The following is an 18,976-nucleotide window of genomic DNA, read 5'->3' on the forward strand; positions in this document are numbered from 1 at the left end:
CCCCGGCATTGGGGGGAGGCAGTTTTCTCTGGCCGAGCAAGCCCTCTTTGACTGGGGACATATGCCAATCTTCAGGGTCTACAGTAGATCCAGCGGAGCCCTTCTGCACATCCTGGGAACTACCTAAGAGCTGGAATGCGGGAAATCCGTTTTTCTTTGTGTTCCTGTTTAGACCAACCCATAAAACAGCCTTAGGACAGTACCACAGGGCGAAGCCCTCCCAAGAGCAGAGGAGCGATCCAGCCCACCTCCCTCTTGACTCAGTATACATTACATGCTTCATAATTGCCTCACTGCATCTACAAATAGCCAGTCGCTTCTGAGTCTAGAACATTTATCAAATAGTGAGCTTCCTTGCTTCATCTACAAATGGCCAGTCACTTCTGATTCTATAACATTTATTAAATAGTGGGTTTCCACACATGGCTTTTTTAAATAATCCAGGCAGGGGGAGAAGGAAGAGGAGGACATAGTTGGAGCTCCCCTCCCACCAATACATAAGTATTTACATTTCAGCAACTGGACAATCCTGGCTCAGAAGGAGGCAGCAAGAATCCAAAAAAGATGGAGGGGGGGCCCAGGAGAACAAACAACTAGACTTGACTTCCCCCACCCCATCCCAAAAAACCATCCACCCCATCCTAGCGGACTCTGGTGGTGTCCATCTCCCATTTCCCAAATCATGGAAGTAGGGTTCTCCTCACCAGAATAAGAGCACTTGGGATAACAGAGTAGGGTCCCCTCACCAAAAAAATAAAAAATAAAAAAAAAATAAAATAAAATAGTAATAATAATAAAAATAATTAAAAAAAAGTCCTGGGATAACAATAGGGCATTACCTCCCCCAGAATCAGCAACCCTGGGCTGAGGTAGGCAAGCAGCTTGACTGAATATAGGACCCTGGGCTAGGGGAAAGGGTCCTTTTGCTAAAATAAGAGCTGCTGGGGCATTGGAAGGAAAGCACCCTTGCCCAAGTGAGAGCATTTGAACTAAGTGTGTGTGGTGGCAGCAGGAGGTGCCAGTGTAGGGGTTACAACTCATCAGAATAAGAGTCCTGGGGCTCAGAATGGAAGGAACCTCAACCAAATAAACACCCTTAGCAAAATGAGAAATAAGGAAGTTCCCCCCGCCCTCCAGAATAAGAGACCATAAGTTCTGGGAGGAAGGCTCCTTAGCAGAATTGGGATGGGGAGTGGGCAGACTTGGTTTATGTCTCCTGACCCCTGATCCCCAATCTCTGACCCTAACAACACTGGATTTTTAATGACCTGTATAACCAGGTCAACAGATGTCCATCTATCCCTGTGGCATGCCATGGGACGGCTATTCCAACTAGTGGGGGCCTGGCTAGGACTAGGGCAGCAGGGACCAGGCCAAAGGGGTGGGCCCCCCCCTTGGGGGCATTGAGGGGTGCATCCTCAGCTGGTGTCTGCATCCAGGGGTCCAGCAGTATCTCCTCCAGTGAGGGTCGGGCAGAGGGTTTGGGGGCCAGGCACCGGCGGATTAGGGCACAGCAGTCTGTGGATCAGAAGCACACAGATTAGTGGTCAGTTGGGGACAGTAGGCCCTGGGAAGGATGGAGTCCACTGAGCTAGGACTGGTGAAGGCCTCACCTGGGGACACATGGGCAGGGAAGTGGAGCTCAGCCTCCAGAATCTCCTGGTCCCTCTCGAAGGGAATGTCCCCACACACCATGTCATAGAGGAGGATACCCAGTGACCAGACAGTGGCTGGGAGTGCGTGGTACTGGTGACGAGAGATCCACTCGGGGGGGGCTGTACACCCTTGTCCCTGCACACAAGCCAGAGATTAGACCACTCCCCGATAATGCCCCTCCCCCCCCAAAAGTATGGTCCCCTCACCAGAATTAAGAGAACACACTACGGAAGCAGGGTCCCCTAACCGGAAGAGTTCTTTAAATATAACAGCAGAGTCTCATCATCAGGAAAAGAACAATTAAGGTAACAGCAGAGTGGCCTCAACAGAATAGAAGCCCTTAAAAGTAAGAGTAGGATCCCTTTACCAGACAGAAAAGGAACACTCAGGATAATAACATAATCCCTCACCAGGTCTGGGCACTGTCAGAAGATGGACTTTAGGAGAGGACAAGGCTTGAGAGCCCCCAATATTAAAACTCAAGAACGTTATAAAGGTGTGATATAGATCAAGGAGCACGGGGTACCCCAGCACTAGAGGTCAAAGATCAAGGGACCATAAAGATAAAAGATTAACCCCCCCATTAAGATTTAGTGAAGACTTACCATCAAAATCAGTATAGGGTTCATCGTGAAGCAGGGCACCGGAGCCAAAATCAATGAGTTTGGCACAGCCCCGGCGGAGATCCATCAGGATGTTCTCATCCTTGATGTCACGATGGACAACTCCACGGGCGTGGCAGTGGCGAACAGCTGCCACTACCTGGGCAAACAGGCAGCGGCTTCGGCCCTCACCTAATGGGCCCTGCTCTGTGATGTAGTCAAAGAGATCCTGGGCAGGCAACGGCCGTTCGAGGACGAGCATGAAGCCTTCTGGTGTCTCAAACCAGTCAAGCAGGCGGATCACGCCAGGGTGCCCACCACCTGCACCCACCTTCCATAGCAATGCCACTTCCAGTGGGCATGTGGCTGAGTCTGACTGTGGGGGGAAGGGGAGAGAAAAGAGAACACAGACATCAAGCCAGTAGCTCTGAGGCTGACTTCTTGCCTGAACTTAAATCGTAGCCCCTCAGCCTCCAGACTGTGTGTCCTTCAGCAGCCCACTTCCCTCCCTGAGCCCCAGTTTCCCTGTGTTAAGGGCTCAAATACAGCCACTAGAAAGGTCATTTGAGCCAAAAGCCCATGCACATCTGGCACATTATAGGAACTGAGTAAATATTTCAGTAACTGAAAGTTATTTTTTTAAAAAAGGCCTTCTTGGGCACCTGGGTGGCTCAGTCGGTTGAGCTCAGCTCAGGTCGTGATCTCGTGGATCATGGGATCGAGTCCCACGTTGGGCTCCATGCTCAGCCCAGTGGGAGTCGGCTTGAAATGCTCTCTCCCTCTCCCTCTGCCCCTCTCCTCACTCTGGTGTGCACGTGCATGCACGTTGTCTCTGAAATGAACAAATAAAATATATTTTTTTAAAAAGGCTTTCTGCTGAAGAAGCAACTGATGAACACTATTATGTAATAGTCTATCTTTTGTTCACTGGCATATGAGAAGAGATTAGAACAGTGCCTTACATACAGTGGGTGCTCAATAGATGTTTGTTAAATAGTTGAAAGCACTTGATAGTACAGTCTGGCACAGAGTTAGCTCACAAAAATACTATTATTGTATAATGGTTTGTCTGTTTTGTTCACTGACTATAACAATGCCTGGTAAGGAACAGGGTAGGGTTTAATACATATTTATTAAATAGGTAAAAGCAATTAGTAGAAAAGAACCCTGCAAAAAATAAGCTCTCAGTAAATGTAATATTTTGTCAAATGCCTAAAATTGTGCCTGGCACATAGTAGGTCCTCAATATACATTTGTTAAGTAGGTAAAAGTGATTAATTGCAAAGGAACAAAGTAAGAACTCAATAATACTATCATGTGATGTTTTGTCACTGTCATTGAACATCTAGAGCTGGGTTGAACGCAAGTACTTAGTGGGACTGGGAACACAGTAAACTTTGATGATGAAGCAAAACCTGAGACACACAGTCAGTGCTCAATAAAAGGCATAAGTGCTAGGCCACAAAAGCCGCCCTACGCCAGAAGCCCGGTGAGGGCATACGGACCCCCAGAATCAGCCTTCCTGCCTGAGGTGGGGCCCTCTCCCGGCCAGTACGCTGACTAGCACAGCCGCAGACAGGTTTTCTCACGGTGATGAAACTTTCGCTACTGCGCAGGCGCACCTTCTCCCTCCGGGTCCCACAACCTGCGCAGGCGCAGTCTCCCCCAATGTCCGCCAGGGGGCGCTCCCACCCCTATAACTTGCCCAGACCCGCCCTGTTGTCCGTTAGCGTTCTAACGGCCCAAGAGAAGCAGCCACCGTCACCATGGCAACCAGTGACCTATGCCCCTCTTTCCCCACCAGCATGCCCTGCGGGCAGCCCCTGAGCCTGTGTTTGGAGGGAGGAGGAGAAAGGAGGGTTGGAGGGGGAGAATCCAGGGCCCAAAGCGAGCTGGGGTGAATCAGAACTGTATGGAGGTGTGGATGTCACCAGAGGGGAGTAAACACAGGCTGGTAGGAGTATTCTCTTCACCGTTACAGGGCCCAGGGAATCATACAAGCCCTAGAAAGGCAAGGGGTTGCTGAGTCCCATCTTCAGAGATGGCGTCGCCAGGTCAGCGACTCCAGAGATACTCACCAAGGGGGACCAGCCCAGCACGCGATTCCGGGGGATCACTTTGATGGCCACCTGGAGAGGGGGGCTGAGGTGAGGGAGCCACCAGATGACCCTTTGACCCCCCCAATCTTGACCCTCACTCTAGTCTTTCGGGTACCAACCTCGCTACACCACAACCCAAAATGAGCTGGAGTTTCTCCCCTGCTCTCCAAGTCCCCAGAACTGAGTTTATCTCTCCCATCATCCTTGGCCCTGGGTTCTCTCTTCTCAGGCTTCAGGACCCCACACTCCAGATCCTGGGCTCTTAATTTCCTAATACCCCAAGCCCTCAATCTTACCATCCAGCTCCAAGACCCTCCAATTTTGTACTGGGTTCGTCGTCCTAAGGACTCCACACTGGACATCTGCCCTCGAAATCCCCCAAATCTCAGCTCTGGGTCTCTCTACCTTCCCACACAGATACACATCCCCTGGATCCCTGGGTCTAGAGTCCTCACGACCCCCCAATCCCCAGTCTCACTCCCTGGACCTCCAGCATCCCTGCCCTGAAACCCCCTCTCCCCCACATACCCACCTGGATCGCCACACACACACAAACAAGCGCGCGCACGTGCGCGCGCTCGGGCACCCCCACCAACCCGGATCCTGGTCCTCATGACCCTACCATGCACACATTGTCGGCTCATCCCCTGGTCAATGAGCATCCCAGCCTCGGGACTCCCACCCACCACACACACACCACACATGCACGCACGCACGCACGCACGCACGCACACACACCACCCCTGACCCACCCAAGACCCTCGTGGTTGATACCTGGAGTCGGTCAGTGACGCGATGTCCTGCGAAGACGGTACCAAAGCCCCCCTTACCAAGGAGGGGGCCGAGTCGGTACTCGGCCTCGAACGCTTCGCGATCCTTGCCTCCTACGCAGGCGGAGGCGAGGAAGTCAGGGTGGCTGCGTGCTGAGCCCTGCCGCGACCCTTTCCCCCTCCCCCCCGCACCGCCCTCAACCACTTCAGCCCGCTCGGCCTAGTCGCGGTAGGGGAGCCTCGCTCACCTGGCGGCGGCGTGGGGGTCACGGGGGCCACGGGGAGCCCTTGCAGAGGCTTAGTCACCATGGAGGTGGTGCTGCGCAGATTGAGCCCGCTGAGCCCGCAGGGCGTGGATGCCCGGGGTAGCGAGGCTGGGGAGCCAGGACTTGGGGGCGCCAGGGTGGAAGGCAAAGAAGCTGATGGCCCCAAAGCGCCAGCAAAACAGCGCAACGTTAAGATTCGACGCGCGCGCCAGCCCCAACGCTACTGAGCCGGGGCACGCGCCTCCCGAGAGAGTCGCCCCGGGCGACAGCCCCGCCCACTTGGCTTTGATCAATCCGGACGCGGCACCTGCTGTACCCCAGCCAATAGGAGCCAGTCCTAATTTGCATACCACCCTCAACGTTTCAAGTACCCCCTTATGCAAATGCATGCCCGGATCTTCCGCGGGGGCCGGGCCTGCATGCAAATGTGAGGGGCGCGCGCAAAGAGGAAACCGGTTCTGGGAATCCCTTTGCAGCAACCGCATTTGTTTTGGTTGTTGCGCGGGGTTGTTTTTATATATGTGTGTGTATGTGTATATATAGATATAAACTTAAAAAAATAACTGCACCGCCTCCTTTCCTAGGAAGTTGGTTTGCAGCCGCTGCTTCGAGATTAGCGCGGAGATAATGCCACGCCGGGCTTCTAAGAATCTGGGCCTGTGGCTACCCAGGACCTTGTCTCCAAAGAGTGCTCCTCACACAGGACCAGAGCCCTTTAAGCGGCTAGAGGCCTCTGCCCCAAAACTGAAGCCAGGAATCCTGGAAGAATCTGTCCAGCTTCCAGGGATGGGTAAACCCCCCTGACTACTACCGCGGGAGACGCGCTGGTCAAAGACAGCGTTCCCACGCCCTGAGGCGGAGGGCTGCGGGTGTTTTGGAGCCCTTAACCTGGACAGACCTGGCTAGGTCTGGCAGCGAGCCCAGTCAGCACATCTAGATCTGGAATGGCAGAGGGAAGTGGAGCTCGGGTGGGGGTGGGGTGCTAGCGAGCCAGAATGGTGGTAGAGACAGGGACGGAAAGAACTCAGACAGGTGGTAAAATACCCTCAGTCACAAATTTGGGAAAAACAAATTTGGGAAAAATAGTCGATCCTCATGCGGGAGAAAGAGATGCATTCAAGACACGCAGAAGTACCATGTGATATACACAAAACCCATAGTCAGACGCATTCATGTAAACTTGTCCTAGACACACATGCAGACATCTACTGTCACAGAGCCTGACATCCACCATCAGGCAGGCATGCTGCCAGTTAAGTCCCGGAATGACACCCAGTGAAACACTGTTAAGGAAAGACAGGCACTCGAGAGATTCACATGGACCGACGCTGCCATGTGACAATGACACAGAAATGTCTTGTCAGACACACCACCAGAACTTGTCACAAAGATACTGGCACCATCAGACATGCACCGTCAGGGGAAGACTTGTACTGTCCCAGAAATGAGAGACCTTGAGTCTGTCACAGGAAGACACACAGATGCTCCAGACACACAAGTACTTCTCCAAAGGCAGACATAAATACTTAAGCGACAGAGCCACATAGATAGGCAGCGTCACAAAAACAGACGTGGACAGACACACACCCACAAACATGCAGTGTTGTCACTGAAACTGTCCAGAAATAGCTACCCAGAATCTGTCACAGGAATACAAACGGACATCCACCCCATCAGAAAGAAACTGCAGATGCGCTGTCACAGACCCACGCAGACATGCACTTGTCTCAGAAACAGACATAAACTGTCAGAGATAGAGTCCCACACTCAGTCACCATCTGACACACCTGGAAACAAGCCCTCATCACACACGCTAGACATTGCAAGGTGCATGTGAAGACTTGAACTCACCAAATGCGTGCATGCATGCACACACACACACACACACACCCAAAAAGCAGATACACACATGTACTCTCCCTCATTCATCCAGTATTTATTAGGGGGCTACTATAAGCCTACCAGGTCCCAGCAAGGGTGCAGATATTAGAGATAACACAAATTAAGTCAGGCATCACAGCCCTTGCCCAGGAAGTGAATCACGGAGTTATTGGGGAAGGAGTAAAGATGTATCTGTGGATAGAGGTGAGAATATGGATGAGGTCACACAGGGCTTCTCAGAAGGTGACACTCTATCTTGAAGGACAAGGTTGGGGGCTCAGGATGGGGAAGGGCAAATTCCAGGCAGAAGCCAGTGAAATTGGACAGGGTGGCAAGAAGGCAGGGGGGTAAATGGTGTACAAACTTCAAAATGAGGTAAATAAATACTAATTGCTAACCTCTGGGCTCTCAGAACATGCCAGGCACCATGCCATCAGACATTATTATACGCTGACCATGTGCATTCTCTCCCAGTGCTCACAACCAGAGAGAGCGTGAGGTAGTAGACATTAATCACTCCTACCATACACATGGTGGGACCCCTGAAACTCAGCCTGTGATTTGACCAAGATCACAAAACTATAAAAAGCCAGGGTGGGCTCCCAACCAACTTTCCAACATGTGCATGCTTGACCAATGTGGATTCCACAGGCACCCCACAAGATGGCCACCCAGCCAGCCATGCCTTTGGCGGCAGAGCTGGACACACATCCTTCCACAGGGGCCCCGCTTGTGAGGCACAGCAAAACACACTCTTGACAAGACCTGGGGGTCAGCCATCCTTCTCTGCCTTGGCTTTATGCCAAGGAAAGGCAGGGGCATGGGTGTCAGAGGACCGGGAACATGAAAAAGAAAGGGTTTAACCATCCCTTAGTTAAACCAGGGAGGCCCCTCCAGTTGATTTCACTGAGCTTATGTTGATACGAAGCATCGTGTGCCTTCCCAAAGCATTTCCGCATCAAGGAGCACAAGGAAAGAGCAAACATACATAGGGAAGGAGGCAGGCAGAAAAGCTGCAAGTTCAGTTCCAGCCCTCAAGCTCCTAGTTCTCTGCTTCCACCATACCCCAGAACACAGGGTGGGCAGGCTACGTGTGCAAGTAAGATGGAGCTTTCTTCGTGGGAACAGGTCCAGAAGTTGGTTTAGTAAGAATGAATCAAATATGAACAAACTGGGCCCACAGACATACCCTACTGGAGAGCATGCAGCCCTCAGAGATCAAGCCAAGGCCTATGCCATCACTGCCTCTGCCCAGAGGCCCACCCACCCCATGCCCCACACAGAACAGAGGCACTCAGGGGAAACTGACATTTGGTTTTATTGTGCCAAGGACATTACAGATGGTGGATCTTGTTAACACCTGCAGGGCACGGGTGCCCCATCTGCTGAGGCTGTTCCTACTCCCCACACTCAAATCCTGGGTGGCAGCAGCCTTGATCATCAAAGGTGGCCCCACCCCAAGATTCCAGAGACCGGTGGCGGTGGCAGTGGTGTGGAAGCAGTAGGAATGCTGCGAGGCCAGAGTCTCATTGTCCAAAGCCCACGGGACACCTGCCCCTGCCCCAGCTTGTACTCTAGGCCCTGCCCACCTCCACAGAGCTGAAGGCTAGAGATGGCAACCACATCTTTGTGCCCCCTCTGTGCCCCGTGGCCTGCCTGCTCCCAAACCAGAGAGATGCCGCCTTCACAGAGCCAATGCTATTGTCTACATCATTTTGGATTGGTTGAGTTTATAAGATAAAAGTACATTTTAATAAAGAAAAAATTCAACATTGAAGGCTCAGACATTCTTGGGGTACTGGGAAGGGGAATTCCCACTTCTTCCTCCCACCTCCCCAGTATCATTGTGGAGGTGGGGTGACAAGTATTTCTGATCTTGGAAGGAATGGGGGGCAAGGATACTTTCCTCTGTCTGAATGTCTCTCCTCGGGGGCTGCCTGGCTGCCAGTTGGTTTGTCTGTGTGCCTCTCGCCTACCTTCGGCACCCTTGCCCAAGTCCCCTGTGGAATGCAGGGATGGTGCTGTGCAGGGGGCAACAGGGCACGTCAGCTGGCGAAGAGACGGGTGATGGTGGTGGTGGCAGCGATGAGAGGGGGCGCAGGGGTGGGCCAGCCAGAGGGAAGTGGGGAGGAGCAGAAGGAGGGGAAAAAGGGAAGAAGGCAAGAGGGAAGAAAGCCAAAGAAGGTGGGGCGGCACCGGAGGGCAGGAGTGGTGGGGGTTGGGAGATGGTCTCCAGTCTCTGGGTCTCCATCAACTCTTGTCTGGGGGTGGATCTCTGTGCACTTTGTTTTTCTTCATACTGTCTAGGTATTCCTGTTGGGATACTGCCAGCACCGATGCTAGGATCTCGTCATCATCCCAGTCGTTCAGACCTGCTGGGCAAGACGAAGAGGAAAAGGATGATGGGGCACTCCCAGCGCACCTTCTCCTCAGCCTTTGCTGATCCTGGCTCCGGAGAGATCCCATCCAGGCCCCTCTTTCTCTACAGAGAGGGCTCCTCTGGGCCTATGAAATCCCACGCAAATCTGCTCTGGACACATCACTTTGGCTTGAAAAACTCCCTTTTCCTGTGGAGAGGGCCAGAAGCTCTAGAAGCCCCCTCTCAGGACTTGCTGCTTCTTCCATCTCTCCCCAACTCCCAGCTGGCCCCTGGCCCCTAGATAGAGGAGGCTTACCAAAGGCAGAGGGGGACATCTGCTGAATGAGGGCCCGGCACTCCAGAGCAGGGTAGAGGGACACGAGGGGGGAAGTAGCCCGGTCGGCCCCTGCTGAGAACTGGCTGCTTGTACCTGGGGCAGAGGGACAGTCAGAGGCAGGGTGCCCACAACCTAGGCAGCACCTCCTAACCCCAGCATGCTTCCCTGTCACCAAGTCACTGACCTGGTGCACAGGGTGAAGGAGGTTTGGCAAGAGCTAAGACAGTGCCTGGGGAAGGGGGCTTGATGCCCAGCTCGGCGTGCAGCTCAGGGTGCTCGGGCGAAGAGGCTGAACTCCGCTGCCGCGGGGACCGGCTGGTCCACTCCTCCAGGCCACTGGAGGCTGCTGCTGTGGCAGAACTGCATGTGGCGCTGGCTTTCCGGGGCTGCAGTGCAGGAGGAGGAGGAGGAGGTAAGGACCGACGCCAGGCGTGAGCCTCCTCTGCCCCATCCCAAAGGAATGGCTCACTCCTAGCATGCTGGCTGTGATACAGTTTCTACGTAGGCCACCATCATTCCTAGTCACACAGCAGACCGCAGGATGAAGGCCAGCTCCTTAATGCCCCCTCACATCATTACAGCCAATCTGGCAGGAAACCTGTACCTCCACCTTCAAAACACGTTCAGACTCTATGCCCTTTCCTCATTCTTCCCAAGCCAGCACTGCCGGCCACCGTCACTGGGACTTCTCTAGTAGCTTGCACCTCACCGGTTCCCTGCTTCTCCCCCTAACTCCCTAGACTCCATGCTGCACTCAGCAATCGCAGGGATCCTGTCCCTCCTCTGCTCACCGCCCTCCCAAAGGCTTCTGCCTCAGCCACAGTAAAAGCCAAAGTTCTCAGCACAGCCCACAAGCCCCTTCTGGATCCGGCACCCCCCCCCAAATACTGCATTCTGCTCAGACACACTGGCCTCCGGGCCACTCCCAGATCACACCAGGGATGCACTCTCCCTCAGGGCTTTGCTCTGGCTGGCCTTCCGCCTGGCCTGGCCCATGCACTTAGCTAACTGCCTCACCTCCTGCAAGCTTTTGCTCACATCTCAACTGCTCTGAGGCCTAACCTGACCATACTCTCTGACCCTGTGAACTCTCAGCTCCCTCTCAGCCGTACTCATTCCCTTCACTCTGCTCTACTGTTTCAACCGTGCTACCTCTCAACTCATTCATTATGTTCACTGTTTCTTCTGTTCGACTCTGCAAAAATGTAAGCACCACAAGGACAGGGATCTGGGCTTGCCCATCTCATCAATGTACCCTCACACACTGAGAACAGTGCCTGGCTGGCACAGACCTGCAATTAATAGTTGTTGTAGAAATTACTCAACTCTTGCCAACATCTACCACCACTCTAAACTCCTTGTGATTCTTCAAATGCCTGGCTGCTCTGCCCCATCCCTGCCCTCAAAATCCAATCTTCCTGTGCGAAGACTGACCAGAGACCCATGTCCAGTGGTCTCCCAGCCAGGGTCACGGGCCTCACTGATATATCTGTCTGCCTCAGTAGACAGGGGATCACGGAGAGTGGAATAGTCCAGACCTAATTTTACATCCTCAGCACAGAGCCTGACATATAAAGACATTCAACAAAAGCTTATCTCTCTGGAACTATCCATCAATTCCACACGTCACCACCAGTGGCTGGCCTCCCTCACTCCTTAAGAGCTTGTTCTGCAAAGGTGTTGAGAGTTCTAAGGCACAATGCCAAGACTAAGGCCAAGATGTGGTACAGAATGAGCTGAGAGCTTCCTTCTCTTCCAGATGTCAAAACCGCTTGATTTCTTCTCTCTGTACAGGAGCAGAACATGTGAAGTAAGGGGTTCCTGGCCAGGCCTCACCTGAGCTGAGGACTCACCTGGCTGGGGCCGCGGACCTGGCGGGCCTGTTTCTCCTGATCCCGCAGCCACTGCAGGTAAGATTCTCGAGCCACCTGCTCCTCAATGGCCTCATTTGTGGCCTCCCAGTCTGTGGCCCGCTTCTTGTCTTCCAGCATTTGCTGTTCAATCCATGACTCCTCTGATGTTTTTATGGCATTCTTCATCAGGGACTGCTCTGCAAACTGCAAGGCAGGGAGGAACAGGGATGTGGGGTGACACTCTGAACTCTGGCCAGGAGCCAGAACTGGCTCAGGATTGTAGGCCTATAGGCCCAGAAAAGAGGAGACAGGAAGGCAGGTACTCTTACAAGGACCCCCAAGCAGGCCGCCTTTTCATCAAGAATTGGAGGAAGGCTGGCTTCGGTAGTGGGACTTGTCATTCCAAACTCCTATACTGGGAAGCCCTGCTCCCAACCCCAAGACACCTTGAGTGAAGTACTATGTCTGGGGCAGCCGGGTGCTGGAATTTAAAGATGCCTCATCCAGCGATGACTCATTTCATAATGTTGAGACCTTCCTCACCTATGCCCAAATGGGACAAGGAGAAAAGATCACTTGAGAAGTTAGCTGAGTGTGCACAGGGTGAAGGTAGTATTTGGACATTTAAGAGGACAAGGGGATGGTATCATCATGGGAAAGGGTGTTATGAATTGTGGGACATTGTAAGAGAGTGCTTTTTGTCAGGTGGAGAGACACAACAGCATTTAAAAAAAATGAAGTAGGGGCGCCTGGGTGGCTCAGTGGGTTAAAGCCTCTGCCTTTGGCTCAGGTCATGATCACAGAGTCCTGGGATCGAGCCCCACATCGGGCTCTCTGCTCAGCGGGGAGCCTGCTTCTCTCCCTCCCCTCTCTCTGCCTGCCTCTCTGCCTACTTGTGATCTCTGTATGTCAAATAAATAAATAAAAATCTTAAAAAAAAATTAAAAAATGAAGTGATAAAAAAATACCAGAGCATATTTTAGGCATTAAGTATTGCTCAGTGAAATGCTAATATTATTTTAGTGTAAATACATATACTACACCCAATGTGTGCATTAAGTTATGATGGAAAATGTAATTTTTTACCTATGTATAATAGTCCAGAAAGCATGTAAAACTCTATGTTAGAACAAGCCAATTTAGAAATGGGCAAAAAGTCTATAAACACACAATTTCCTCAAAGAAGATATACAGATGGCAAATAAGCACATGAGAAGATGCTCAACACCATTTGCCATCAGAAAACTGCAAATTAAAACTGATGAGGTACCTTATCAGTTGGAGATATCAGCTAAGAACTGTAGCTTCAGAGAGATATGGATGGTTACATAAGAAATATTTCTAGATAAATGTATACACGGGTTAGTATACACAGATCTATCTCCTTGCTCTGTCAGCTGAAAGGGCCTAGAAGCAAGGACACCCCAGTAGTAAGGAGCTCAGTCAGCACCCAGATCTTGGTTTCTAATAACATATTCCAATAAAGGGAACCAGAGGTCTTTGGAAAAATGGCTGGTTCTAGGACTGGGGCAAGAAATATACAAGATTAACTGGTAGCACCTCATAGTGCCAGAAAGTAAGAAAGTGCTGCAAAATGAAACACAATAAATAAACCAAAACCAAACCAAACCAAACAAGAAAAAAAACAACCCACCACTACAATGATGGGGATATGTCAACGTGATGCAGGAACCAACTGAGAGCACTCCTGACAGCCAAAACTGGAACAATGTAAGCATCAAAATATAGTACTGGATTATAACTCAAAATATAAAAGAAATACCCTTGAGTCCATAGTGATATAAATAAATGGGGGACAAGAGACAAATCTCCCTTGTAGATGAATTCTACATCATTTACATAGATACTCTACCCTCAAGAAGATGGAGCATAACCTCTGTTTCTACAGTGTGGGCTGTGCATGACTTCTTTCAAACAGAACAGTATGAAAAAAGGAATGGGGGGAGAGGGTAATTTTACAATGGAGAAAATCTGGCAAACACTACTTCTGCCAGGGGTCGAGGTCAACATCAACAGTCATAAATCATGGTCCCAGTACATACCGCTGATATGATGTGAAGAGACTGGTACTTTACCACTGTGATCTTCCTCCCTAAAACCCATAACCCCAGTCTAATCATGAGAAAAACTTTGGACAAATTTCAAAAGAGAAACATCCTACAATATACCTGACCAGTACTCCTCAATACTGTCAAGGTCATCAAAAACATCAAAGTGTGAGAAACCATCACAGACAAGGGAGCCTAAAGAGACAGGATGACTTCAGTTAATAATAATGTATCATTATTGGTTCATATATTGTAACAAATGTATCACAGTCATCCAATGTTAATAAAAATGAAACTGTGCAAGGGGGAGGAGGACACATGGGAACTCTACCTTCTCAATTTTTTTGTAAATTTAAAACCATTCTAAATAATTAAGTCTACAAACAAACAAACAAACAAAAACTCCTTAAGGCATTCACAGGTTTTTTAATTAAAAAAAAAAAAGAAAGAAAGAAAAATGAGTAGGGCTGGGGTGCCTGGGTGGCTCAGTCAGTTAAGCAATCTGCTTTCAGCTCAGGCCATGATCCCAGGGTCCTGGGATCAAGCCCCACACTGGGGGGGGGGGGGTCCCTGCTCAGTGGGGGGCCTGCTTTGCCCTCTCCCTATGCCCCTCCCCCTGCCTGTGCTTGCTCTCTGTCAAATGAATAAGTATGATCTTAAAAAAAAAGAGAAAGAAGTGAGTGGTGTACCTGGGTGGCACAGTCGGTTAAGCTTCCGACTCTTGATTTTGGCTCAGGTCATGATCTCAGAGTTGAGAGATCGAACCCCAGATTGGGCTGTGAGCTCAGCGCGGAGTCTGCTTGAGATTCTTGCTCCCACTCCCTCTCCCTCCACCCCTCCAATAGTGCTCTCTCTCAAATACATAAATCTTAAAAAAAAAATCTTAAATCTTAAAAAAAATCTTGGGTGCCTGGGTGGCTCAGTTAGTTAAACAACTGCCTTCGGCTTGGGTCATGATCCTAGATCCCAGGATCGAGTCCCCCATCAGACTCCCCGCTCAGCAGGGAGTCTGCTTCTCCCTCTGACCCTCTCCCCTCTCATGGTATCTCTCACTCTATCTCTCAAATAAATAAAATCTTTAAAAAATAAAAAATATATGGTTTCACTTATTTGTGGAGCATAACAAACAGCATGGAGGACAAGGGGAGATGGAGAGGAGAAGGGAGTTGAGGGAAATTGGAAGGGGAGGTGAACCATGAGATACTATGGACTCTGAAAAACAATCTGAGGGTATTGAAGGGGCAGGGGGTGGGAGGTTGGGGGAACCAGGTGGTGGGTATTAGAGAGGGCATGGATTGCATGGAGCACTTGGTGTTGTGCAAAAACAAGGAATACTGTTACACTGAAAAGAAATAATAAATAAATAAATAAATAAAATAAAAAATAGAACTTAAAAAAAATCTTAAAACCTTGAAAAAAAAAAGAATCGAGTGATCAGACCACAAAATTAAATGAATATTAAATCTAAATATGTGTTATGTGAAAGAAGCTACTCTGAAAAAAACCCACATACTGTTATGATTCCAATTCCATGACATTCCAGAAAAGGCAAAACTAGAATCTATAAACAGATCAAAGATAAAAACAAGGAAATTCAGAGAAACTGTCAGAACGAAGAGGAGCCACGAGACATGACAACTAAATGTAGTAAGGTGTCCTGGATGGGATTCTGGAACAGATAAGATCATTAGGGAATGACTGAGGTCATGGTCTTCAGTTAATGTATCAATACTGGTTTATTAATTGTGACAAATGTTCTATGCTGATGTTCATAACAGTGGGGAATACGGAAATAATCTAAACTCAGTAATGCTGTAAATCTAAAACTGTTCTGTTATAAATTAATAAAAGTTTACTTAAAAAACAAAATTAAGGGGCACCTGGGTGGCTCAGCGGGTTAAGCCTCTGTCTTCGGCTTAGGTCATGATCTCAGGGTCCTGGGATTGAGCCCTGCATCAGACTCTCTGCTCAGTGGGGAGCCTGCTTCCCCCCCCCACCCGCCTGCTGCTCTGCCTACTTGTGATCTGTCAAATAAATAAACAAAATCTTAAAAAAAAAAAAAACAAACAAAATAAAAAAAAAAAAAACAAACTATGTTGGAGGGTGTGTTGGTGTTAGGGTGTGCATTTCCTAAAATGAGGCAGGGGCACTTTGTTTGTAGGAAGTGAAACCTGAACAGAAGACAGCAAAATCCCCAGAAGATGACTGTTTATGAGAGAGAATGAGAATCTGTCAGCATGTACTGGAAAAGGTACTGCCACCTTGTGAGCACCTACTAGGCATCAGGCCCAGGGTCAGGCACATTCTGTATCGGCTGAGTGGCCAGCCCACGTTACTTGTATAATCTGCCTGAGGTCCCACAGCCAGTAAGTAGTTGGGCCAGGCCTGCACTTCAAGTCTCTATGACCACTGCTGTCTAGAACTGCTGCATTTCGGTTGCTCCATGCAGGTGCCGAGATACCCAGACCAAGCCCAGGTTCACAGTGCCCAGATGTGCCTCCATATCCCAAAATGCCAACCCTCAACAGGCATGAAAGATGGGTAAGCCAGCTCAGACACACAAATGGAGAGTACCAAATGAGCCCTGAGAGATCACTCTGGGTAACTTCCTAGTTTTACAGAGGTGAGAGCTCAGGGGCAACTCAGGGGGCATGTCATTTTTGTAGGCTAGGGCAGAACTGAGACCTCAAAAGAGGTTTCTGGCCTCTCTATCTAGCAGCCATCCTGGGCACGGGGACCCACTTACCCCGGGTTTGAATGATGGCAGGCCTAGCCCCACACCAATGGTGGCCTTGTTGGGATTCACCACTGAATTGTAGTGGATATTCCGATGGTAGCTGACGCGGATGGGTTCATCCTCGTTTTGATGGATCCCATGAAATGTGTTGATGGGTTCTGCAGGGAAAGAGAAGGAAGGAGCATCCACAGTGGGCTAGGCTGGGTGGGCTCAGACCAGGAGCAGTCAGCCTCTCACCTACCCACCACATACGTACCTGTGCTGTACTGGTACACCTCCACGGGCCGGTTGTACATCTCTGCCATGGCCTGCATCTCAATGTGGTTGCCATGGCAGTTATTTTTCCGCTTCCTGTTGATGTAGGTGGTGAAGTCCTCTGTGACATAGTTGGAGAAGTAGTCAGCATTCTTCATCTGCAGAATAGATCGGAGGGTCAGGTCTGTGCGGGGAGGGGATGTCCCCACTCTGCCCCCACCCCGAGGCCTCCGCGAGGTCTCACCAGATAGTCCATGCAATGCTTTCGCACAACCTCATGCATGTCTTGGTCTCCATACACCTGGTCAGCTGTGGGGACAGAAGAAAGGAGAGGCGGGGGTCAAGAGCTGTCACCAGACAAGAGTTCGAAGTCCTGGAATATCCTTGGGGGTGGAGGGCTGGGGGCCAGAAAATTCCTTTTCCTATGCTGTGGCCTGGAGTGTGCTTGGCTTTGTGGGCTGGAATGGGATCATGGAAAAAAGAGGCAGGCAGGGACAGTCTCTAAGAACAGGAGAGTACGGGCGAGAGGAACGCAACCACAGGCCTCTCAGGCAGACAAGTTTGTCCAGGGCTTGCCTGGCCACTCAGATAAGTCAACAAACATTTTAAGTCCCCTAAGTGGCCTCGAGCACCAGCAATTCCACACTCCCCCTTCACTATTCACGTGAGGAAGCTAAGGCTGAGAGACAATTTGTGGCTTCACCAAGTCACCCAGCAAGTCAGTCTGACAGATTCAACTCTAGAATATAATTTTCCTGACTCTCGGGAGCCAGCATGGCCTTCATAGGTTAAAAATAAATAAATAAATAAATGAATAAATAAGAAAAAAACATAAATACTGGGCTCCAAGCCCAGTTCTGCCAGGTACTAGTGAGCTAAACGACCAGAGGTAAGCAACCCAAGTGTCCTGAGCCTCACAGGCTTCACGTGCAAAACAGGAACAAGCAGGTAACTAACTCCCTGGCAGGCCTCTTGTAGGATCAACAAAATCATGGGTCTAAGGTTACCAGCACTAGGCTTGGGACAGACTCAGTAAATCATAGTCCCCTACCAAGAGTGGGGCTTCAAATGTGGGGTACTGTGAAGGGGACAGAGGTCAGTAAAATCCAGCCCCATCTGCAAGAAGCACCTAATCTAGGAAGAGACACAAATATGAACATAACTTAAGCTTAAATGGGGAAAGGCAGCCTGCCTGTGGCCCAAGTGGTCTAGGTGTCACAGGGTTTCAGTCAAAATAAGAACCAGGCTCCTGGGACACCTGGGTGGCTCAGCTGGTTAAGCAACTGCCTTCGGCTCAGGTCATGATCCTGGAGTCCCGTGATCGAGTCCCACACTGGGCTCCCTGCTCGGCAGGGATTCTGTTTCTCCCGCTGACCTTTCTCCACTCATGCTCTCGCTCTCTCTCTCTCTCAAATAAATAAATAAAATCTTAAAAAAAAAAATAAGAACCAGGTTCCCCCCTGCCTTACTTGAGGATCTTCACACATGCCATTTCCTCTTTTCTTCAGGGCATTCTTTCCATCCTCCCTGGCTGCCTACTTGTCAAACACCCAAGTATTCTTTATACAGTTCCCCAGCCCTCCCTCTCTCCAGAGCACTTCTATCACCAGATTTATTAAAGGTGTGTGCAAACTTCCCCTGCCTGGCCACTCTGACTCCCACTGAGGGCCAAGACCAAGTCACACCCAAGTCCCCCCAGCTCAGGGCCTGATACAGTACAGGAAATCGGGACCAGCTTGCTGAGTGGATGGACAGGCTAAGGGAGCCAGAGTCTTCCCCTGGGAAATTAAAGTGGGCTTGAAGACAAGGCACGTCTGATACCCATTCTAAGATGAAGAGGGAATTTCCCTTTGTCTCCCCGAATGACTATTGCTCTGATGGGATCTCCCTGGGGCACCAGGGCAGGGGCAGGTCTAGCAGAAACACTGCAAAGGTCTTCCATAACAGCCAGTCTACCTCTGAAGAATCGCCAGGAGAATGCCTTCACTGCCCTCCCCTTCCCTCCCTGGAGGATTCTGTGAGATAAGGAGAAAAGGGCAGTTCTGAGATAGAAAATGGGCCCCATGACTGTCTCACCTCCTCTTGGAGGTGC

General features: G+C 50.3%; 2 protein-coding genes across 4 annotated transcripts in view; both read right to left on the reverse strand.

Annotated features, from left to right (window-relative positions):
- Positions 1 to 381: 381 nt before the first annotated feature.
- Positions 382 to 5,641, reverse strand: PIM2 (Pim-2 proto-oncogene, serine/threonine kinase). The gene is given in 8 exon segments (XM_032842958.1): positions 382 to 1,401; positions 1,403 to 1,518; positions 1,614 to 1,773; positions 1,775 to 1,791; positions 2,262 to 2,634; positions 4,337 to 4,387; positions 5,132 to 5,241; positions 5,376 to 5,641. Coding segments are annotated over 8 exon segments (936 nt in total). The 5' UTR covers positions 5,437 to 5,641; the 3' UTR covers positions 382 to 1,353.
- A 2,927-nt stretch (positions 5,642 to 8,568) lies between these two features.
- The window catches only part of OTUD5 (OTU deubiquitinase 5), a 28,775-nt gene continuing 18,367 nt past the window's right edge, over positions 8,569 to 18,976 (reverse strand). For 2 of the 3 annotated variants that reach the window (XM_032842953.1, XM_032842951.1), the window contains exons 3-9: positions 17,129 to 17,193; positions 16,886 to 17,042; positions 16,639 to 16,787; positions 11,824 to 12,027; positions 10,155 to 10,356; positions 9,950 to 10,063; positions 8,569 to 9,649 (exon numbers count right to left, since the gene is read on the reverse strand). In XM_032842953.1, the coding sequence (XP_032698844.1) occupies positions 9,525 to 9,649; positions 9,950 to 10,063; positions 10,155 to 10,356; positions 11,824 to 12,027; positions 16,639 to 16,787; positions 16,886 to 17,042; positions 17,129 to 17,193 (1,016 nt within the window). In that variant the 3' untranslated portion in view covers positions 8,569 to 9,524. The remainder of the gene's footprint in view (positions 9,650 to 9,949; positions 10,064 to 10,154; positions 10,357 to 11,823; positions 12,028 to 16,638; positions 16,788 to 16,885; positions 17,043 to 17,128; positions 17,194 to 18,976) is intronic. The other variant, XM_032842952.1, reaches the window with a different exon arrangement.

Source organism: Lontra canadensis, unplaced genomic scaffold (genome assembly GCF_010015895.1).
Source record: "Lontra canadensis isolate GAN:19392208 unplaced genomic scaffold, GSC_riverotter_1.0 scaffold134, whole genome shotgun sequence".
NCBI lineage: Eukaryota > Metazoa > Chordata > Mammalia > Carnivora > Mustelidae > Lontra > Lontra canadensis.